Source organism: Toxoplasma gondii, chromosome VI, assembly GCF_000006565.2.
Source record: "Toxoplasma gondii ME49 chromosome VI, whole genome shotgun sequence".
Taxonomy (NCBI): domain Eukaryota; phylum Apicomplexa; class Conoidasida; order Eucoccidiorida; family Sarcocystidae; genus Toxoplasma; species Toxoplasma gondii.
This window is the reverse complement of record NC_031473.1, coordinates 2418786-2442274: the sequence shown is the minus strand read 5'-3', so window position 1 is coordinate 2442274 and position 23489 is coordinate 2418786. Positions and strand designations below refer to the sequence as shown.

General features: G+C 52.1%; 5 protein-coding genes across 5 annotated transcripts; 2 read left to right on the top strand and 3 right to left on the bottom strand.

Annotated features, from left to right (window-relative positions):
- Positions 1-717: 717 nt before the first annotated feature.
- Positions 718-9440, top strand: TGME49_243210 (DUF862 domain-containing protein). Its single transcript, XM_002366780.2, has 7 exons — positions 718-3087; positions 3446-3556; positions 3953-4025; positions 4187-4274; positions 4636-4734; positions 5085-7333; positions 7689-9440. Exons 1-7 carry the CDS (start codon positions 2909-2911, stop codon positions 8166-8168), a joined length of 3279 nt encoding a protein of 1092 aa, XP_002366821.1. The 5' UTR covers positions 718-2908; the 3' UTR covers positions 8169-9440.
- TGME49_243220 (hypothetical protein) lies at positions 1175-1663 on the bottom strand (the record flags this gene model as incomplete). The annotated part of the gene is made up of 1 exon (XM_002366781.1): positions 1175-1663. One exon carries the CDS (start codon positions 1661-1663, stop codon positions 1175-1177), a length of 489 nt encoding a protein of 162 aa, XP_002366822.1.
- Positions 9441-11202: 1762 nt separating the features above from the next.
- Positions 11203-18117, top strand: TGME49_243200 (hypothetical protein). Its single transcript, XM_002366779.2, has 5 exons — positions 11203-12854; positions 13112-13300; positions 13474-13715; positions 13984-15841; positions 15994-18117. The coding sequence occupies exons 1-5, from the start codon at positions 11951-11953 to the stop codon at positions 16575-16577; spliced, it is 3777 nt and encodes a 1258-aa protein (XP_002366820.1). The 5' UTR covers positions 11203-11950; the 3' UTR covers positions 16578-18117.
- TGME49_243190 (Toxoplasma gondii family A protein) lies at positions 17692-19492 on the bottom strand. The gene has a single exon (XM_002366778.2). The coding sequence runs from the start codon at positions 19428-19430 to the stop codon at positions 18366-18368; it is 1065 nt and encodes a 354-aa protein (XP_002366819.1). The 5' UTR covers positions 19431-19492; the 3' UTR covers positions 17692-18365.
- Positions 19493-21155: 1663 nt separating this feature from the next.
- On the bottom strand, positions 21156-23475 carry TGME49_243180 (Toxoplasma gondii family A protein). The gene has a single exon (XM_002366777.2). The coding sequence runs from the start codon at positions 22593-22595 to the stop codon at positions 21216-21218; it is 1380 nt and encodes a 459-aa protein (XP_002366818.1). The 5' UTR covers positions 22596-23475; the 3' UTR covers positions 21156-21215.
- Positions 23476-23489: the final 14 nt, after the last annotated feature.

The following is a 23489-nucleotide window of genomic DNA, read 5'->3' as shown; positions in this document are numbered from 1 at the left end:
GAATGCATGGGTGGCCGAAGAGAAGTATGTCAAGAAGTCTTTATGTTGCATTCCCCTCGATGCACTGCGGTAATAAATTTTTACCTATGTACACGTCTGATGATGTTTGATGCAGTATCCGCCGTTTAAAAGGGAGACACATACATTGGTAATTGCAACTGGTGCGCATCGACTGTACGGGAGACAATTTAAAGGACGGGGGAACGAAAAAAGTCACTCCAGAACCGACCCAACCATCCACAGGACAAAAAGATGAGAGACCGTGCTCTATATTGTAATTGTGTACATTAGTCGACCTGACTCTCTGTCGCGCTGCCGTGTCCTGCAAGCCCCTTCGGTAAATGTGGGTAGGCGTATGCAGGTCTATATGAAGTTGAATATGAGAGAGCGACAGCTGTAGAAGAGAGTAGAAGAGGAAAGCCTGTGAACCGTTTCAGTGTCAGAGCAGCACACTTAGGTCTGTCTTCTAGTGGAACACAGTTCCTGTTTGTTGAAGCTCGTACTGCTTTTGTTCCTCCTTGCCCTCCTTTCAACGAATATAGTAGAAATATCGGCGTCTTGTCTGGTACGTTCTTCACTCAGAAATGAACATAGAGGAGTGCACCGGGATGTTGACCACGGGTACACTCCTTGCCACCGACGAAGCCGCGTCAGGCGTTTTCTGCGAGACTGGCCTCACCATTTGGAATTCTTCTGCATAAAAAGCGGAGGAAGAAACAAAGAGGATCTCTCTCGCCCTCATCCTCTTCAATCTCATCACTTCCATTCGCTTTTGTAGCGCTTCCTCCTCGCCTCCTCACAACCCTCGAAAAAGCGTGTGATGTTCCATGCTTGCAAAACGAGCTGCTCGACCGCCCAGAATTGTGAAGCGTCGAGATATTTGCGGAAAGATTGTGTTCTTGGCCAAAGTCTCGAACTCTTTATCTTTCTGCTCGTCTCTGGGGCGTACTCGTCGTTTGCCGAATTTGTTTGTTCCTCCGCTTCTCGGCCTCCCAATGTCCTGCCAGGTGACTCCACTTCTCCCGTGTCCAGTCAAAGTCACGGCTTGTCGACCGTCTCTGTTCGTTGTTGCGCAGAGGAAGAAACGACAAGTTTTTGCCGGTACTTTCAGAAGTCTGTGCAAGTTCACTAGGAGTGAAACACTTGGGAGAAAATAGCCGTTCCACACGTAAATCTATCCGTAGGTGCCGTTCTTTTGCTCGTCTCGTGGTGCGGACAGAGGTCCCATTTTGAAAATACAGCCGTGGCTGTCTTCCAAATGATATTTCTGTTTGCGTGAATCGGTGATCGGTGGGCTGGTTTCCCGTTGTTTCACTGTTTGCTTTGATTTTTTCCGCTGTCTCTCGGACTTTTCGGGGCTTTCGAAGGCGGGTCTCCTTGCCCCTCCTATGCGTGGCATCGCCCCCCGGGAGACGAGCCATAAAAAAATGGAGGCATTGCTATCTGAGAGAGTCCGAACTGTGGCTTCGCCGACTGGGTAGAGTTTTTCTGGCTGATCTTTCCTTTGAGTGAAGCCATCTGAAAAGTTGACGAGGTACCCTTTCCTCTTCTTGGGAGACAGAATCCCTTTCAATAGGACTGTGCACAGCCGCCGATGTCCTCGACCTAGTTGGCCTTGCTGCGTTGTGAAGTCACCTTTTCTTTTTCTTTCGACAATGCTCATCTTTGCTCGTCTTCCTTTTGATTTGGTGAGCAACGCACCCCCTTTGTGCGACGGGGTCTTGAATTGTGAATGCGCGCGCAACGAGGCAGCTTCCCGGTCGCTTCTCCGAGCGTTTCGGTCCACGGCCGAGTTCCTCTTTCTGTTGTTTGAGAAGTTCTTAATCTGCTCAAACAACGCGAGGGAGCAGGTTTTCATTTGAAAGACGAGGTGTGCGGGGGTGGAATTGTTTCGTTCTGTGGGTCTGCCCGCCAACGGGATTGCGACAAGACGGGGGGGCAAGTACGGCGCTCGCCGTTTTTTGGAAGCGCAGCTGGATATGCGTTTCGCCATTTCTGAAATTCGTTGCGGTGGCTCTCGACCATTTCTGGCCCCGGCATCTACGACTTCTCGTGGGGACCATTTCTAGATGATGACAGTGTCTTCGACTGCTCGAGCAAGCGCGTTCATGCACCCGCAAAGAAACGAAAGCCGGCCGAAAAAATGTTCTAGGAGTGGCGAAAGCGACTTGCACTAAAGAATGCTTTCTAAAGAGAAGGCTGCCGCCTCGGAGAAGTACTGCCAGTTCACAAGAAAAATGGCGCGAGGCAGGCCCTGTGGTTTTCTGTCGCGTAGCTTTGAGTTGAAGAAGGACGCCAAATATGGAGAAGCGTTTTTCTCTGCATCCTGCACAAGGGGCCGCATCACTCGTTTTTATTCAGAAAACGCGTTACACGGGGTATTCCATCGAAGCTTTCCCAGTTCTCATCGTCCTTAGCTTCCACTCTATCCTCGTTGTTCGCTTCGCTTTTGTTTTCCCCCGTTACGCATTCGCAGTGTGTGCTTCTCTGTCATGTTGTGTTCACTGTTCCCATTCGACTTTCTCTTTTCTCGCCTTCCTCGCTGACTCGTTTGTGTCTCTGATCGTCATCTCCGCCACTTGACGACGTCCATTTTCTACGCCGTCTGTCTCTTGTGGGAGAGCAAAGAACACCACAAATCTCCGCAGCCGAAGGACGGCATGCAGCGCTTCTCTCCGGTTCGCCCACAGTTTGTATGTGCCAACGATCCATGTTTTTTCCGCATTTGCTTCTGAGATCTGTGCCGCTTGTCATGGTCTACCAGTCTCCTTCCTTCTCGCGACTTGCACAGCCTTCACCGCTTCCGCCTGCTTGTCAAGGCGTCCCTGAACGCGGTGTCACTTTTTTTTCCTAGTCTTGTTCCACCTTTACATCATTTCCTCTGCTGTCCTAGCTTTCGCTTCTCGCCATGTCGTTGCCCGAGCAACCTGCCTTACCCCAGTCGGGAGGCGGAAAGAGCCCCTCTGCGTCTGGCGTCATCCCGTGGAGAACTCGGCACACAGTTCGTCTGAGGGTGTTTGATCTCTCGAAAGGGATGGCGAAACTCTATGGAGGCCTCTTCGTCTCTGACGAGAAGAAAGGTGTGTGGTAAGTGAAGTGGAAGTCTCTCCCTCGATTACCGCCCGCGCTTTTTCGGCTTTGCAACTTGTCCTCTCTCTCGTACAGACAATGTATTCCTGTCGCGCCTCTCCCAAGTGTAAACGCGTCGATGTATCTCACAGTAGAGGCATATTTCTCTACCTACCTCCCGGTACACACTTCCCTGGCTTTCTCCTCTTCTTCTCTATCTATGTGTCAGGTTGTCTGTTTACCTATACATTCATCTTTCTGGATGTATATTTTTCAGCGTTTTGACTGACATGTGTGTAGGTGGTGTGCATGCAGTCGATTGCCGGTGTCCATCTGCTTGTTGTCTAAAGGACTCCTGCTCTGCCTTGCATTTCAGGCACACAAACGTCGTGGTTTTCGGATTGGAATACTTCTACATGTCCACCATCTGCGTTTGCCCCGCGGGCCTGGGGTGGCCTGGCGAAGAACATCTTACAGACTGTACTGAGTGAGCTACGCAGCTGAACAGTCCTTCCATTGACTCCTAGTCTTCTTATCGCTTGCAGACCACAAAAACGTTTCATCTTGCGTGCTCTCTTTGCCTCGCCTTATCTCTGTCTCCATCGGTGCACATCTTTGTTTGTGCGCATGCATCTGTGCCTGATGATCTCGACATCCGTTTCGTCTGTGCTTTACGCTCAATTGCATAACCGTGTCTCCACTCCACCCACTGAGTATCTATACTTATATTTACTTATATATACTTATATACACTTATATACACTTATATACACTAATTTATACTTATGTATACTTATATATACTTATATATATGTGTGTATACAGTCGAAAACAAGTGTGTATGTGTCCATTTCTGTGTTTTTCTGTATTTTTTATTGGTCAGAATGGGGACGACTGAGCGCACACCGATTGAGTTGGAGGCCTTTCTTCGCACGCAGCAGCAGATTTTTACGCCGGTGAGGAGATAGAGAGCATTTGTTCTTCTTGGGGTCGGCAGAGAGCAGCGAACGCGGTCCATCAAACGGTTGCGTGTCAGGGTCGCGGAGTACGTGCAGTTTTTACGCTTTCGATGGCTTTGCAACTTCCCAGTGTGTGTGTGTGTGGCTTTCGTCTTCAGGACAAGTACGACATGTTTAAACACAACTGCAATCATTTTTCGGATCTCGTCCTTCGCTTCCTCGGTAGCCGTCGCCGTGTGCCTTCGTGTAAGTTGCAAGGCGCTTCATCCGGGAGCTCTTCCGCGGAGGCGCGTCCTCGGCGTCGCTTCTGGGCGGGTGTTTGTCTTGACCATGCTGTCGGTCGTCGATTCTCGTTCCAGGCTATCCACTTTTTCTCCCCTGTCTTGTGGTGCGAGCTCGAGTGTGGATCTTCTGTCTTGCGTCGCTCTGTGCACTTCCTTGTGCATGCGCGCGTGCTTGGAAGTCTTTTTTATGTCCTTTGTACGGCTGTCGTTCTTCTCTCTGTCTCAGTGAGTTGCAGATTTCTTCTTCCCGTGGTGCACTTGCTCCTGTATTTGTGTTTCTCTAACGCCATGATTCCCCTGGTCTCTCTTACTGGTTCCTGTAGACATTCTCTCCCTCCCTGATCGTGTGCTGCAAACAACTCTCGGCAAGCTGGTGCACCCGATCCTCAGCGTTGCCATGGATGTTATGAAAGCTGACATACGTGAGAAAGCCTTGTGGAGAAAGACGGACAACAACGGACAGCGACAGATTCGAAATCAAATCAACACCGAAGCACTGTCTCGCTGTCGCGCGTACCCAGCATTTCGACGCATTCTTTTACTCGGCCTGCTGCTTCCTCACAGTGCACCGAGGAAGGGATCCAGTAGAGTACAGCGAGATCTGTTTCTTCCACATGTTTTCGCATGCATCAAACACAGAGATACTCACGCAGGCAAAGGCACGCAAAAACATCTATGTGCATGTGTGTCGTGGTGCCTTTGTCCCCACACATATGTCTCCGGTTCATTTTTGAAGCGGTGTATGTTTTCGTTTTCTCTCGCTTCTCGTTAGGTCAGAAGGCAGACAAGGCCGAGTTGTCAGGCGAAATATTTTTTTATGGGGGTGTGGAGCCGCTGCTCGATCCGACTGAGAGTCGCACCCGTCGTTTTCTGAAGCAGGTGGCGCGACAAGTCCAGCAGGAGCGCCGGACGCATCGAGCGAGACATGTCAACTCGTCTGTGCCGCCGATAACGGAAAGGGCGTTGAGCAGCCGGTCCTCTGTCTCTCCTGGATACAAACCGTTTCCATCGTCTTTTCCTTCTCCCGCTGCATTTGGTCTCTCTTTGACACCGGTCTCTCCCCTCGGCCATGCTCGGCAGTGTTCCGCTGCACGGGGTCCTGCCTGCGGAGCCGCCGACCTCAGGAGGGGCAACCGGCCCAGTTCCCCAGCGGGAGTCTCCGCTGTCAACGAGACGTCTCTGTTTTGTCTGCAGCAAAAGCTGGAGGCAGAGTCTTCGCTTCTGTCTCCGGGGGTAAGGCTCCCGGGTGACATGGAAGCAGAGAACCGAGAAGCTACGAACAACGAAGTGGATGAGTCCGCTCGTTTTTCCTCTCGCCAGGAGGGCGGGGATGAGGTGCGTCCTTCGGATCCAGGAGACAAAGGTGAAGGGGAGTTTCTTTCTCCAGGGAGTTTCAATCGGCGAGCTCTGGACCGGAAAGAGCCGACAGCCACCCGTACACCTGTCGGGGACTCTCCACCTGCTCGGTTCCCCTCTCGTCCAAGTCGAGCGCCCAGCGGATCACGCATGCAGAGGCAGAGCAGCCGCCACTCGAGTCACCTTGTCCATGCAGAGGACGATGGAGAAGCAGCCAGTGAGCAGGACGCCTTCTGGGATGTGGAGGAAGCGAGTGCAAACAGTGGCGAAGAGTGGACGGTGCTTCCTGCTTGGGCGTTTGCCTCAGGGACGCACCGCAGAGAGACCTCTGCGGTCGAGGAGGGGCGTCGTTTCTGGCGCGTCCCTCCTGATTGGCGGAGTCACGCCCCACACAGTATGTCGCATTTCATGGCGAGTGGACATACGTTTTCAGGCGTACGCAAAGCGGAGACCCCTGTCGAGTGGGCCGAAGCCGAGAGCGACGGAGGCGCCGGCGCCATGCGAAGTGTCTTTTCTGCAGGTGAGCGAGAAGACGAAGACCGGAAAGCCACTGGAGAGGCGAATGCTTCAGACAGCGACTCGGAGCACAGCATCCGAAGTTACACGTTCGAGGACTCCTGTCCCCTCATTACTGCCGCGGGAGGAAACAGTCCGAGGCCGTCGGGGGTCTCGCGAGGCGACGAAGAAGATGAGTGGCAACTGAGAGGACAAAGGAGACGACGCATGAAAGCCAGGGTGGAAGAAGGGCGTCTGGGGCGGGCAACTGGGAGACGGCAAGGTTCCGCGACCGGTCCAGAGATCGACTCTGAAAGTGAAGGAGGAACGTTTTCACGGAGGGTGAGTACGCCGCAGCGCACGGTGTCCGCACAGGACGGTGAACAGGAAGGGAGACACTTCCAATCAGCTCAAGACGCGGTCCATGAAGGGCACCGGACGCGGACGCTTCTGGCAAGGAGTCAGGTGAGACGGTCGCAGTCCGAGCGCCACACGAGTCTCTCTTCTTCGTCATCTTACGGACAGACTCGAGGTCTTCTCCATGCGAGAGCGGCGTCCGGGGAGATTCTTTTTGTGACTCCGCCTGAGCAGGCCCAGCGGGATGTGTGGAGTCCGCCCCATGGAAGCGAAGCCTGCTCAGGAGGTGAGGAGCCGAGAGACCCGGCCAGAGTGAGGAGGAGTCGTGAAGGTTGTCACACGGGGAAAGGGAGTGAACTCGAGTATTCTGATGCACATGAAGGAACTGAATCCTTTTCAGAGGCAAGCCGCGACGAAGGCGCTTCTTCGTTCCTCCTCACGTCTTCGGCATCGCACGCAGAAGACGAGGAAGAAGGTGAACGTTCTCAGTCGTGGGAAGAAGAAGAACGAAGCGCGAATGGTGAGGCATTCGACAGTGACGACGGGTGGAGTGCGTCTCCCGTCAAGCGAAAAGACGACGAAAACGCACCTTTCGAGAGGCAGGAACGCGAAGAAAAGAGCGGCAACGACCCGGCATTGGCATTCGAGATCCCAGGGGAACCACGGTGGGGAGGCCATGCTGGCCGAAGAAGGCGAGACGATGCTTCTGGGTTGCATGCAAACCCCACAACGGGCAAAGATCACGCGGCGCAGGCACATCGAGATGTCCTCGGACGACGAAAAGATGAAGAGAAGCTCGAGGCAGACTTCGAGGTAGGGGAAGTAGGGGAACGGGACGAGAAACATCCGGAAAGAACGAGGAGTGTCATCGACTATGTAGGATTCAGGTTGTGGCCTCTCAAAGGACCAAGGAGACATGCAGATACACATATACGTATATATGTAGAAGCGTGCAGGCGCGTGCTGGTAGAAAAACGGGTGCATGTGTTGTTTTGCCGCTCTCTTTCGCGTCATGTTATGTGGATGTACTTGTTGAACTACATACGCTTTCATGTACAATGGTGTGCAGGTTCCCGTATGCTTGGTTTACAGTGTAGGCACTTGGGGACGACCGCGTGTGCTTCGCAGCTCCTGCAGAAGTCTTTCTTTTTTGTGTTTTCTTCTGTAGCGTCTTCACGCGTCGTTCTTCACTCCTCCCTCGGGTGCGCCCGAGTCAAGTGACGAGTTGGAGGAAGCGGATGCCTTCTCCTCCTCGTATCCCTCTCGCTCCGATTTCTCGTCTCCGTCATGCACCGAGTTGTCTCGCGTGCGAAGCAAGATTCATCGACAGCGGACAGCAGCTTCGTCTTCAAGCACAGTCTCTCAGCCGGGAGCACTGCGTACAGTATTATATCGAACGAGATCTCCACAGAAGACTTCCGTAGACATGTCCTCGCGGGACAACCGAAGGGGCTCCTGTTCCAGTCGGGGTGTTAACCATGCGAGCGATTCACCTGCGTCTGTTTTCGCATTCTCGACGAAAAGTGTATCTCCCGCGCCAGTTAGGTGTGACCTGAAAGAAGGCAAAGGCAGACACCAAAGCAGGTCGAGAATGAGTGAAAGCGCGTGTGCCCCAAGGGAGTTTGATTCGAGAGAACGTCGCAGGTAGGGTGGGGTGCGAGACATCGCTACGGTCAATGAGAGTGAAGAAGCGAGAAGGGGAAGACACCTTGCGTCAGTGGAAGCCGAAGTGGTGAGATGCGCGTTTCTGCGCAGTTATGAAAGACATGATTCCTTGAAAAGCGGGAGGCGACGACTGGGGCAGCGCCGAAGAGGTTCGGAGCAGCTCCATGTGCAAGAAGGAAGAACACAGGAAGAATGTGAAGAGGAACATCTCACTGGCTATGTAGGAAGAGGAGCTTCGTCCGTGTGCACATCGAGGAAAGAAAGAACTGCAGAGAGTGGAAAACTGCTGAGGAGTATGTAGAAGAAACTGCCAGCTGTGAGAAAGGGAAAAACTAGGAATTCGGTACACAGAGGCAAAGAGAACAACTCTGCGTTCTTACATGTAAAACTTGTGGGTAAAGAAGTATATCCCCGATATGGGCTTGCGTCGGCATTTGCGTAGAGTCGGTGTAGCGCGCGTGGAGATGTCGCGAGAGGGAAGTATCAGGTTGTGCCTATGCGGAGAAGTGAGAGAGTCCAGTGTGTGTGTGTGGTGGAAAACGAGCTCGAGAAAATTCCACCGGTGCCAGATTCTGGAGGGTCATTTAGGGACAGCGCAATTCTGTAGGGGAGGAAGACAGCTCAACCTTCCGTGGATGCCTGTCCAGCTTGGGGTGTTCTCCTATTTAGACGTCTGGTCGCGTTATAACGAAGCATTAATACCGAGAATAGAGGCTCGGCATTGCTGTCTTTCACAGGTTTCAATGGTAAAAGTCAGGAAGTATCTCATGCAGTGTTCTTAAAGACTTCAGGTTCTATCTGCCGCCATGCGAACCAGCGTATATCTGCGTCAACGAATATGATCAAGTTAAGAATCTTCTGTGTCATCGGCACTTAAAGACGCTGACTGCAGAGCTAAGCGCAATCGAGAGATGATGAGACTGGTAATAGGTTCTTTCCAGAGGATTACTTTACAGCTCGCGCCAGAATTTCATGATTTTGTTCGAAGTATCCTGCGGCACATTTTGCGTTCAATGGGTCCCAGAACAACGGTGCAGATCGTCGATGTGCCTCTCGGACAACGACGAAACAGAAGAAAATACTGGCGTGCATCTAATGCCTTCGTTCACAAATGAGGTCCAGGCAGGGAAACGCACAAAATTCACCGGCCCAAGCGTTTCATGGTGTCATTCCCCATCTGTTTTATGCGTGATGGGCTCATGTCTTCCTGGAATCAACTACGTCTCTCGTAGTCCTCTGGAATTGAAAAGACGGAACAAATCGATACAAGAGTAATACAATGCCTTGACGATAAGCAGCAGCCACCATCTGTGTGTCACTAAAGATGACTCTCATTATTTTGTAACACACATATAGGAATGATAGCAGAGTCAACGGAGAGCATATGTGTAGGGAACTCCTATTGATGCCACGAACGTTCTCAAGTGTCGTTCTTCGTGAGCAAGCCATAGTGCCGCTTTTTCAGAGAGCAACGTTTGGCAGGAAACTCCTCCGGTTCGTCGTATATCACAAGCCTGAGCTGTGACAAATGGTGTCGCTCCTTATGTCGCGCACTCGTCCAACCCCAAATCCGGGTGGATATGTGGGATGCCGACCCTTGAAAATGGCAGTCACGAAGTCCGGTAACGACTTGATATCAAGAGCGCACTGTGTTCGACCACTGGGACAGCTAGCAATAAGTTTGTCTTTGGTTGGCTCATGTAGCGACCTAGTTCACATGCATTCCTCCATGCGTTTGGCACAACAAGAGGGGCTCGTACAGCGCACAGGTGTACACATTTAATGTAACATGTCCATGCATGCCAAAGCACGCAGGTAATTCGCTTAGCGAAAAAATTGGAAAAGTAATTCTGTATTTACGCATATTAACGTATCCAGTGCAATTATACAAAATGCCACCGCAGACGTTTTTCGCAAGGTGGCCGGTGAATGCCATAATTCTGCAACATTGGGCAGATCACCTTACACTACCACACCGTTTTATCAACTCCGCCTCACTTGTAGACTGGTCTAGTTTTGTTCTACACACGTGAACGATTGAAACAGGCCCGGCACATGTGGGCGAGAATCTTTGTGGGTTTCTCCTGCACCAGCGGCATGTCATTCTGGCTTTAGAGTAACTGTCAATTCGGATTTCTTATGTTCGAAAATGGAAGCAACGTGGAGCACCTTAACGCGTGCCATATGCCGATAACAGTCAGTGACTAACCATCAGCAGACTTTGGCGCACGATTGGCCATCCAAAATACCTACCCAACGATAGATAGTTTGAGAAGAGCAATATGCTTCCACCATCGAAGGAGCTGTGCCCCGTGTGATGCGATTCACGAGGAGAGCTGGGTACATGAACGCCACGCTGAAATATCGCCCGGAGGCATATTCAAATATTCACACTTGCAATAATCACGTCACATTCATGATCAGGCAAATTGTTCTTGTAGCGAGAACCAATATGGCTGACAGCATGCCGACACTGGGGGTTCAAGGGCATTTATTTCTCCACAACAATGTGGATACACTCTGACCACCACATCTGTTGTGCGTGCTCAACCATCTACGATAAACGTGTAATGCGGCCAAATTCAAAATGGGAAGCCTGTTAAACAAAAATACTTTTCTGCCGGATGTGTCTGCAAGTCGCTGAAATCAATGGCACCTTCATATGGGCTGGGGTCCTGCAAAGCGAGTCAAAGCTCTCTGAGAGACAAGCTGCATTGCTGCTGCAGCTTACACAGCATTCATGTCTAACTTGTCTTCTGTCTTTCCACAATTTGCATCTATACTTCCCGTGTGCCTACGGGGCTTCGAATGCGCTAGCGACGATAAATGTGCAACAGAAAGACTTCCAGAAGCGATTAACCGAGTCACTGAGGTGACATGGTTTCAGATTTCTCGCGACTGCGCATAACTTCTCGGTAATTTGTGCTGCGCTGAATCGCTCTGTCTGATGAGTGAAGGGGTTTGAGAGAAAACTATACTCAACCCCCGATCACCTCGTAAGGCGTCTTTTGTCGGACGTCACCTTGAAATCTGATAAACGACTAAATTTCGAGGTGTTTCCAGGCCTGACCTGCACGCAGGCTAGCTGCGAGTTCATCGAAAACTCCCAAGCACTCGCATTTTCGCGGCATCTGCGAGAAGCTGCCTGGCTGCGCGTCGTTGCGGTTGGAGCTGCCACACTCTTGTGCAAGTGGTGTTTTGTCAAGACATCTGTCGGGTTTCCTAGCTCTTGTTTGCAGCTTTTGGACCCTTTTTCTTTCAGACGGATGCGTACATCCTGAATAGACAGTGGTGCAGTTCTGCCTTGGTGTACTCACGAAAAAGATTTTCTTCCGCTCAGAAATTCGCAGTCGACGTGCAGTTGCGTCTCATCGCAAAAGCCCCCTACAAGCTGTTCGTTGTTCAAGACACGCTGGCGCCAGAGAGTGAGGGTACCCACGCTACCGTAGTTTACGTTCATTTTCCCCGTTGTCGTATTCATATCTGGATTTCCATTTGTGCCTGAGGGGAATTCTCTGTCTTCCTTTTATTCTCGTCGTGGAAAAAGCCCCGTCAAACCACGAGTGATCGAACTCCATCAGCCGACTCCGCTAGCCCAAGCAGAGCTGCTGCCGTTTGGTGGGTCAGGAATCTCCTACAAGGTCTGGAGAACATCCTGGTCTGAGAGAGCTGCCGCGCGCAGAAGAGAATTAATTCAAGTTTTTAACTCCGTGCTGATAATTCCTTTTCAGCTTATGCCACTTTAAACAGAAGGACCTGTCGAAAATGGAAGCGTTGCCTGTCAACTCCGATGTCTTGGACAGCCGCCTTCCCGCCGCGTGCCAGATCGACGCTACGGCTCAAGGCAGCAACGCAGACAGCAAATATTCGAGTTTCCTGCGGAAGGTAACAGAAAATTCGGCATCGGCATCTTCTTTTTCAACTTTGCACAAGATGAATGGAACCGCCGATGCACACTCGGAGCAAAGCAGCCGGCAGCAAAGCGCAGCAACTAGGCATTCGACGTGTGAACCGGTGACGACGGACCCGCGTGCTGGGGGGGTAGGCACAGCAGGCGGACTCACAGGCGAGCGGGAAGGTCTTTCGCGTCAGGAAGTTGAGAAGTCGTTGCACGCTCTAAATGAAGAGGAACGTGAGAACTCCGCGACAATCGCAGCACTAGAACACCGCCGGATTGCTCTGGCCAAAGCGGCAGAGCAGATCCAGGGCGTGATCGAACAATCAAGGGAGAGTGGCCAAGCCGAAGTGATGATGGCCGCACAGTACCAGCTGCAGTCCATCTATCAGAAACAACAAGAAACTCAAGCGATGGAGCAACAACTCGACCAAACTAAAAAGGAGGCCGAACGCAGGCAGCTCGGGGCCCCAAGCAAGCAGAGCTCAGCTCAAATGCACCATGAACAGGCGCAGAACAGCATTTCTGGAAACATGGCGGATAAGCAACGAACTGAAATGCGCCCAAGCAGCAGCCAGAAGAAAATTCTTGTGCAAGGTAGTTCAGCCGCTGCCCGCGGGTTCAGCGATGACACTCACGACGCGAAAAAGACACAGGAACGTCGCAACACATCGCATCGAAGGCCATCATGGAAGCAACGTTTGGTTGATCTACTCAACATTCCAGGGCCGGAAATCACGAGAGAAAGTTTCCTCGCAGCGTTCTATCACCCAGGTAAAGAGGGAAGATATTCGATCCTGTCTACGCATCAACTGGTCTTCCGTTCGGTGGTCTGTGCGTCTCTTACGTTTTTTTAAAAAAAGTTGATGGATGTGCAGGTCACCGATAAAAAATGACATCTGGTAAGCAAGTGCCGTTGTGAAGAGCAAAATTCAGATGAGGTTATCTGTGGGAAGTGCTCTTGCCTGAGTGCCCATATCTAAGCTCTCTTCACTCCACGATCATTCCCCGTTTGATGTCTTCGCTCTCAGCGACAGGAATGAGCAAATCCCTTTTGACGTCCGTCTTCGATCAACTCAAAGCCCAATGTCGCGACGCCAGAGGGTCAGTGACGGAGCACGTGCCAAGTCCTCTTATTCTGAGTATCTTGGAGAACCACAACGGAGACGATATTGTCCGCCTGCTTGATGCTGTTGATCTTCTCGAAGGGAACATTCGAAGTAAGGCTGCCGCCCAGAATTCAGGGTGGCGACAGCTTCCTCATTAGCCATGAGTTGTGGTCGAAACATGCAAAAGGAAGGCTTTCAGGTCGCGAGTCTTGCCGCCAGCTACCTCCGATTGTAAGTATCCAGTTGTTTCCTAACGTGAGTGTGTCTGTGTGCGGTGCATCCAGGTTTGGACAAGAAATGCAAGAACCTCGCAAAGAGTCCACTCCACGAGTTTACACGCCGGTGCACGTGCCGCGCGCTCCTCACGCTTGCGAAGAAAGCATATGCAGAAATGGAGACCACCAGCCAACGGTTTGCGCCGGCAGTGGCGGTGGCGGGCTATTCCCGGACTCTTGAAGCGTATCAGTATGCTCTGACCAAGAGCCTTGCGGCCGAGAAGAACATCAGTCTCGAGCAGGCTAATGCGGTACGATGGAAATCAAACACAAAACATGAAGCATGAGTATGAAACGGAATGTCTTTGTTTTGATCGTTATTTACTATGCTGGATGGAGATTGGTGAAACTCCTGGAAGCAAGTCGTGTGTCTTCTGTTGACTGGGAGGATTCGCATGTTCAGGTAATCCGGAATCGAGGCAGCTAGGTCTTTTAGGGTACCATCTCTTAGATTCTTCCAGCCAGATGTTCGTCTTTGAAACGTCCCCTCGCCACCATTCGCGTGCTTTCTTTTCGCAGCTGGTTTCCAAATGCATGCACAACATGCGCAACGAACTGGAGACGGATATCATCCAACTCCGTCGCATGGAGATTGAGGCTCAAGCGAAAGCAGAAGAGGCAAAGGCTGCCGCTGCCGCTCGTGCACGTCTCCAGAAGATGACACCGCAAGAAGCAGAAGCTTTGGGTATTCCTTATTCCACCGTTCTCCAAATCGCCCAATCCCCTGAGGGGGTCCCCGTCTCCGGAAGCGCTTCCCGTTCTGTCTCGGTGCCCGGGACTGCTGGCCCCGCGGCGCAAGTGTCAGTGACTTATCGTTACCCCGATGGGACGCTGGTGACCGACCCTGCCCATCTTCCGGACGGAGCCCGAGCGGCCGAGCTCGCGGCTGAGATGCAAATACAAAAGACAGCGACTCTGGCAGCGGAAGCTGCGAAAAGAGCGGAGGAATTTGCCGTGGCGCAAGCGACATCCGCAGCACAGGCTGCTGTTTCTGCCGCGACGTTCGGTGGCGCTCTGATTCCACCTTCCCTCACCAGCATCTTGCCAAATGCGGCTCTATCTGGAGATGCCGCTTCAGAAACAAAGGATCTCCAGGCAGATCAAACCGGATCTGCCGCCGGCCAGATGGCTGGCTCACAGACTGCGCGCGGTTTGCATGCACCTGCAGCGCAACCCTCGGGAATGCACCTCTTGATGGGCCATCAGCAGAACGGCAGTTATTCGGCGCAAGTCCAAAACCACCTCGTTACCTCCGAAGCCGAAGCGGTCTGTTCCATTTCCCCGGATACCCGACGAAACGTTACAGGAGCCTCGCCGGGAATGGTGCCCGGAATGGAAGTCATGCGGCCACAGGCTTCTCCGTTTCCTCACGGATACCCCTCTCAGGACTCACGCATGCAGTCTGCTCACATGCGTCTGGAGGGCCAGCAGCTGCCGGCAATGACCTCTCAACAGGAGGGAATGAAGGGCTTGCGAGAGGGCATGGGCGCGAGCCTCGCTGTCCTACCAGCAGCTACCACTCCCCGGGGGCAACAGCTGTCGCATCTCCCTCCCAATGCGGTTCCAACTAACTCCCCGCCCGCAGGGCCTGCACCCCTCCGGCCGGGACTCCAGACGCTGAGCATGTCGGAGAGCCGCGATATGTTTCGCCGCACCAGAGCCCCTGCAGGCAGCCACAATACCGGAGGAGGAGCGCCTGCTGCAAGCACCCGGAGCATGTCTCTCGTGAACCCACTTCGTCAGGCCGGGAAGCTGCTCGCAGGGGCCTTCGGTTTTTGGAAGGAAGAGGAAGGCGAGAACGATGAGCCGAGCAAAGAGGAAAGCAAGAACCAGGTTGCGCTGGAGGCACAGCCGACGCCGACACAAAATGAGACAGTCGCACAGATACGCCAGAGTGAATGCTTGACCAGCCGACCGCTTCACGGCTCTCTGCAGCACCTCAACCTCCCCGAGATGCCACAAAACCTACCAGTTCCTACCGGTGCAGTCTACTCGGGATCCCCTATGATGGTAGCCTCAGGTCCTGGCACCACACCTGCCGGAATGTCTGCTGCCCTCTACTGTAACACAATGCCGTCGACATCGACTGGCGTCTGCCTTCCAAGAGCACCTACTTCCCAGATGCTACCTGCTGAGACCCGAGCACAGTCTGGTGCCTTCTGTGGGGAGACGCTTCACCACGAAGGCTTTCAGTCGCCTCACACGCCCCCTACCAGCACGTACTCGATGACGAATGTCTACCAGCGACCTGCCGCCAGCGCTGTAGCCGCCGTGTTAGGACGGAAGCAACCGGAGAGATCGCATGCAGCGGAGACTGGCGACGCAGCGATGACGACTAGTCCCGGACTGATGGAGAGAGCCGCCGAAGTCCATCTAGGTAATGCATACGGGAAGACGTATGTAAATCGGTCACTGCGTAGGCAGCTCACCTTTTCTTTGGACATTCAGCCGACCAACGCGAAATATCGATTTGCTGCTGCTACCATGTTCACGGTGTTTCCCCTTGGTTTCTTGCTCTGTGTTTCGCAGGTGCTGCACCTACACAGGTGTCCCCATTTTTTGGACAACCACAAGCAGCACCAGGTGCTACAAACTCTTCTTCGACTTCGAGTGCTCGCGAGGACACCCAGGAGTATCGCATTCGTGTGTCGTCCTTCCAGGATGTCCCGCGACCCCAGCTCGGCAAGCAGCAGGTCGGAAATCTACAACAGGTCCAGGCTCAGCTGGAGCAAATCTCGATCGCGCACCTCGAAGAGTACGCAAAGAAATTCGGCGTGTATTCGACGCCAGAAGAGGCAGCTGCCGCTCTAGGTGGCGTTCCCCTTCAGGGTGTCGGGGCTCTGGCAGGGATGCCTTCGATTGCCCAGCCTGGAAACCCGGCGACCGTGGACGCAGGCTTCTGGGGTGGAATGAAAGCAGACAGGGCTCAGTTAATGGGCGTTATGGGAGGGTTGGACGAAACGGCGCTTTATCAAGCGGCTGTACGGAGCGAAACGCCAGGAAGAGCAGGCCAGAGAGTAGCATCTGCTCATAGAGAGGGCGAACCAATGTCTCAGGCGTCCCAGCGCGCGGTCACGCTCAGGCAGCAGTACCCCGGACACGGCCTCAATTAAAGGAAGAGAAACCAGTCGGAGGGAAACGTCAAAAGCCACTAACTCTTTCTTCTGCTGATGTGGAGGGACTTTTGCTTTTTGCCAAGACACACCAGAAACGGAGCGTGTCCGTTGAGGCTCACCGAGCAGCATGATTACGTATTCGTATACGTGCATGTTTGAACGGAATCTGCTCATAGAACCGTGTATACGGATGTGACAAATTCACTAAATGTTTTTGAAACGTTTCTACCCCACAGCATCGCGTAGGCAAAGGGTCACACGCGGGGGGTGGGTTTCTATCTGTTTTTAAAGGGGAACCACAGGTGCATTGGGGTCTGTGCAGTCCCGTTTTTGTGCTTGTTGGTGTGCACTTCATGTAACCGATGGAAAATGCTGGTTGGAGAAGAGGAGTCGAACATAATCTTCTTGCCCGTAATTGTTTCGTGCACATGTACATAAATTGCTGCATCCCGTTCTCTGTTGCGCTTTCGGGCGGAAACAACACATGTTCTTTTTTCTCATGAGTTGTGCGTACATGTTATGTTTCGTGATTATTGTCGTCTTGTCTCGTTCCACCTTCGGCACGGGAGACGGTGTTTCGCTGTGAGAAAATCGCAGGTCGGAAGCCCTGCGGTCTAGGATTTCAATCGATTGACGATGGCAAAGAGCCAACGCAAAACCAAAACGCGGGAAGTACGTGTCTTTCTCTTCTTTGCCTCCAAACAGATTGTTTCCCCGTTTGTTCGTCCAAACATCACGCCGCAAAAACAGTGCACCGCAGACAAACGCTGGTTTCTGATGGGACAACCAATCCATTTTGCTTGAACAAGGGAGTCCTTGATTATGCAAGTGCCAACAAGCCAAAATAGAGCGAATGCATACCCAATTGTCGGTCGCCACCTTTTTGTTGTGTCTTCTCAAATCATGTACCACGCAGTAATTAGACGCTTTTTAAATTCTACGTTCCACCGATTTTCACGACCGACTGAATATTCTGTGCCGACAGCATACGTTCCCGTGTTACTGAGGGACAGAAAAAGTCAATGGATTCGACTACAGAGATGAATGGTTCAGTAGTGTTGATTCGAGAGCTACCAGTGCTGGACCAATACGTCGGTTGCTAGAGAACGTTGTGTAGATAGGTGTTGGGTACTGTCCTCGATCTTTGGAACAGTAGATTCTGATTAGGAAGCGGAACGATGATGGCGTCTCCTGTACATCAGCATTATATTTTGATAATCCTACTGTGGAAGTAAAGTGTAGAACCCTGCACGGTGCAGTGATATGTTAATGGTGGCTGCGGTGTGACAGTTCGAAGGTGGGAATTCTACGGAATCGTCTAGGTGAAGCGCCTTAGCTAGTACTGCGGTGTTCAGGGACCTGAATTATCTGTTGCTGAGTGGAACGTTCCGGTCGCATGCTTCAAAGGAGCAGACAACTGTTTCTTGCTCTGTCGCAAACAAAAATTTTACGTGGCCTCGCTTTGTTTGTGGAGTGTTCATGCCATGGTCAAAGTGGCATTAACGTTGCCTGATTATGTCCCCAACCAGCTGAGCTGCAAGTTTCCATTAGTCAATGTGGACCAAGGAATCTTTGCCTTTGAGCCACCGGCCTTCTGAATAGGGCCGGAAATCCATTGAACATTCCACTGGCATGGGGGAACAGGAATAGCCGAAAAAACACTTTATTGCCCATCCAACATAAGCACGCTTCATTAGGACGTATAATTTCAAGAAGTTTTGCGCGCGTTAAAAAACACTCTTAATCATGCAGCACTGTAACGGTCAACATGTAGTCCAGCCCCTTTCAGAAGTAGCAAGTGGACAGCAGCGTGGCTGTTATGGTCGACACAACGGCCGATACCATAAAGGTACCCGCTGCAGAACCGCAAGCAGCAGAATGTACGACAATCGTCAAGTATTTCACTTCTGAATCATCAGCGCCAGAAAGGCGCCTGAGGCGACCGTGACCATCAGCGTCAACCGCATGGTGAGTCGCGCCATGTTGAGAACGTAAATCGACCATGGGAACGGTTGGAACCGACGATCCTGTGGCAGACTGCGGCGCGCGGGTGACAACCTCATTTGCCTCGACATGTCCAGGTTCTTTCGGAAGACCACCATCTTCATTTTCCTTCCCTTCTCCTATTTTGGTTTCCAACTCCTGTTGTGGAGTTCCTGGAGAAGACTGAGACCCGTCAGATCCATCTTGCGTCTCCTCTGTCGATGGTCGACTGCCTGGTTCGCTACTTGACCCACTTGACGGGGCATCTGAGTCGGCGTGCGTGGTGTTGTTCTCTACATCAGCATTGGGAGTTGGCTGTGCTGGCTGTGTTGATATTACTGGCAGAGTTGTCGGCGACGTGGTCGTGGTTGTACTTGTCGCTGAGGGGGACGTCGTGAACCGCACACAGAAACTCACCCCACCACTTAAATACTCTACAGGAGGATTCGTGAACGTGTAGTTTGAAACTACTGCCACAGGCTTTCCTTCCGCGCCAGCATCAGGTAGGGCGTGAACCCATACTGGTTGTGCATATCCGAGAAATGCATCTTTGTACGCGACTTGTTTTCCAAAGTTACAACGCCCGTTCTCAAACGCATATGCGACGGTGTATCCTGCCGCTGTTCCCTCGGTGGCAGCGCTCCGTTCAGGCAGCAGAATGGCCTTGTTGCTCTCGTCGACAACTCGAAGCGTTGCAGAGGGACCGAGAGAAAAAACCTGTTCGATGTTCTCTTCCACTCCTTTTTCGCCAATGGTAACAATGAAATCTGTCTGAATCTTTGATCCATCGACCTCAGACGCGGCGCAAGGCATCAAGGCGACCACGATGAGAAACAGGATCAAACCACGGAGCGCCTGACGCTCCATATTCGATGTGCTTCAGTCCACGTGATAGAAACGGTCTGTGAGGCAATAACGAACTAATGAACTGAAACGTCAAATGGTTTCTGAGGAAAAGTCGGAACTCACTCAGCCTACCACCTCGTTTATCCGCTACTCCAGCCTGCAATTCCCAGGGTGTTAATGAAAGCCACATGCACACGCCGCCCAGCGCTCCTTTCCGAGGCAAAGAAAGGGAGCGCATGGGGCGGTTCTCCTCGCTTGGCGTCGCGTGTCGGGGGAAGAGAGTTACTGTGTCCGACAACGGAAGGGGAAACCGAATTCTGTTACTTCGACCGAAGACCTGGCCCATCAAATGGAGCTAAATGCGACGCTTTCTTCTTGTGAGAGAGAAAATAGAAGACGACGAAACATAGATTTGGGTATGTGTGGGGCCAGACGGCCGCATCATTAGGGCGACCGCCGACCGATGTGTCAACTACGCTTTTCCTTCGAGCGTCCCCGAAGAAACTGTGTAGAGAAACTCACTACTAGCATACATCGCTTGTCTGTTTAGCAAGCACAAGAACACTGCCAGACCACATAGCAATTAAACTTACCGTCACATGCTGGGATCTCTTCACCCTTATCGTTCGAATTGCTCGACGAATGAACAAGCGGTCACTCAACTAACGGTCGAGGTGAGGATGAAAGAGCTGAGACTTCTAGGCAGTGACGAATAATGATGTATTTCTCATATCGGCGTACACAAATGAAGTTCCCTCAGAGGGCCTGTCGACTTGAGGCGACGTTTGTCGATTCGTGTGCAAGTTAGGGTAGACCCTGAAGTATCACGTCTCCACATAGCCTCTAGATTTCGAGACAGCCTTCCATCTTTTTTCATCAAAGTCACGACTGCTAAATCCAGTTCTCGAGGCGCTACCATAATATATCACGTGACACAATGCGTGCGACGTCATGGGAGGAGAGGGAGCGCATGTGGCGGCTTTCCTGGATCGGCGCAAGGATGAACGGGCTTTGTGAATCTGCCGAAAAGATTAGGAGGGAGAGTGCGGAGGGCGGAAACGGATTTCGCTCATTTTTGGTGAAACAGGCCAGAGGTGTAGGATCCAAAAGTCACACGTAGTTAGTAGTCAGAAACAATGCAGATAACATGAAGAGTTATCTGGGAATGTGTGTAGGTAGCGATACGAACAAACTCAGTGGCGACTGGTGTGCAGCAGCACCGTGGCCATGAACGAAACTGTCAAATACAGTGTTGTCCCAGTTTCGCTCGAATCATATCAATTAACAGAGGCAACCACAGAAGCTTAATTGCCTTTTTACCACACGCACTGCACATCAAAGGACGCAGAATCGTTTCAAAGCAACCTGATTGGATGATCTGGTCACCTTCGTCAGCGTTACGCAACAGACAAAGTGTTACACGGAGCAAGCCACGTAGATGAAACAACAATACCAGAGGTTGTGGTTAGAGACAGGCTCCTACCGTTGCCCCCTTCCTCGTATGTCTGTAGCCGATACGAAGTTGCAGTGAGTCAGTTGCTTGCCAACCAGAAGTCTGTAACTCGACTGGCCAAAGAGGATTAGGTTGTTTTAGACATTTCGTGGAATTTTGATTGCACCAATGCAGGATAACTCAACGAAAGCTTTTGACCTCGGCCGCAGATGTTCATTCCACTGGCGGACCGGTGGATATACGCGGCATCTGACGCCCCGTCAACACGAATTGATTACGTTCGTATGTGTCCCTGGGATTAGCAATCATTGCAGGCAATATAGTCTTCATTCATTCACTATTATTTCTCTCACTTAAACGCTGGAAAGAAATGTTACCGTTATGGACAACACAACAGCTGAGGCCATCAGTGACCCTGCTGACAAGCCCCACGCAGCGGAGTGCACGACGATCGTTAGATATTTCACCGCTGAAGCGTCCTTATCTGACAGCCGTCTCAAGCGCGCACCACCTGCAGCAACGGCACCGTTCTTGCCAGGCGTGCCGACAGATGTAGTTTGAGATGCTGTCATCTCGGAAGCTTGAGTTTCGTTCCGTTCTACAATTTCGGAAGTGGATATTCCTTCCACCGAGGGGACAGCCGCGGTGCTAGTGCTTTCTTGTGAGCCTTGGTCTTGAGTCACTGCCTCACCCGAGGAAAGTGGATGGAAAACAGAGTTCTCAGACACCCCGTTCTCCGGTTCAGCTTCAGGCCCTGGTGAGGCAACAGCACCCTCTGAAGAGGCATCACTGCTTGCACCTGAATACACGCCTTTACCATTGTCGTCTTCTGAAGTCAGATCCTGCTGGCCTCCCTCACCGGCAGGCTGGCCTTTTGAGGAAATCTTTGTATCGGGGAGTTCTGGTGTGTTGGATCCTCTTTGTTGCTGGAGTTGCGGTTGTACATTGACCTCCGGTTTTGGCACATGATTGAGAGGTGGCTCCCGTTGCACTCGGTTATTTTGTTCTTGAGATGAGCTTCCACTGCCGCCAGACCCACCTCCTGAGTCTGAAACCTCGCCGGAGTCAGACGACGAGTCTGAACCGCCACCGGACGGAGACGACGAGTCTGAACCGCCACCGGACTGAGACGACGAGCCACTACTGTCAGTGGGGCCGGTTGAAGAGCCTTCAGTGGACTCTGAGGACTTTGTCGTGGAATCTGCCGCTTCTGTCGGTGCCTTGGTCGTGGTCGTCGTTGTCGCTGCGGCGGATTTCGTGAACCGCACGCAGAAACTGACACCTCCACTCATAGAGTCGGCCGGAGGATTTGTAAGCGTGTAGTTCGCAACTGTTCCGGCAGGCAGTCCATCACCCCTCCCTACCTGAGCTGAGGAGCGGACCCATAATGGACGCGAATAGCCGGGAAACGCGTCTCTGTACGCCAGAGTTTTTGCAAAATTGCAGTGACCATTCTCATACACATAAGCAAGATTGTAGCTTGGCTCCGTATCCTGGTCAGGCGATGCCGGTTGCGGCAGAAAGATGGCTTTACCGCTCTCGTCAGCCACACGGAGAGTTGCGGAAGGGCCGAGAAAAAACACCTGTTGAGTATTTTCCTCCACGCCTTTGGGTCCAATGGTTACAATGAAGTCCGGTTCACGTTCTGGTCCATTGGCGTCAGACGCGGCGCAGGGCACCACGGTCGCCACGAGGAATGTCAGCAGCACGGCACGGAGCGCCTGATGCTCCATCTTGACTGCGTTGCGATCCGCGTCGTAGATGAGATTTGGGGACCGCGAACAAACAAAACAAATAAAAAAACGAACGGTCAATCAACGGAATGTCGGCATTTTTTCAGGCTGCCCTGTCATTTAATCCCCACTGCAGCCTCGAGTAGCTAGAGCGCCAATGAAAGGCACAGGCGCACATGCGGCGTAGGGTGCCACCGACTTGAGCCAAGAAAACATGGGGAGCGCGTGAGGCGGGTCTTCCGGCTGGGCGCTGCAGCTGAGAGAATGAGGGTCACGTTACCGGACAATCGAAAGTGGCCCGGTAGTTTTCTACATGGAGATGCCCCCGCAGATCTGGAAACGGAGCTTAACCCGACACTCTGCTTTTGTGGCAGTATGTAATGCGGTCAGGAGCTGACATAATGATGGGAATATGTGGGGCCCGAGAGCTGCATTATGGCAGTGACCGCCTACCCAGCTGGCGACTGCGGTATTTCCTCGATTGCACACGATATTCGTGTGTACAGAAACTCAGCAGCAGCACTCGCGGCGCCTTTATCCCTCAGACGCAAGTAGATTGCCACATCAGGGAGCGATTCAAAAGACCGTTGTATGGTGTTCTCTCTCCGTCCTTCTCGTCAAAATTGCTCAGTGAGTACAGAAGGGGTCAACCAAAATACGGCCTGGATGTGGGTGGCAGAGCTGACGCCTCTAGACAATGCCTCAAAAAGGGTGTATTTGCCGCATATGTGTACACATGTGAAGTTCGGATCGCTCAGAGAGCATGCTTTTTCTCTTGTCGACTGTATGCGATGTCCTCAACTAGTGTGTAGACCTGATTAATCAAGCAAGCCTTCATATGGCTAGTAACATTCGCGGCAGCTTTCCATCCATTATTCAATACAGTAGCAATTG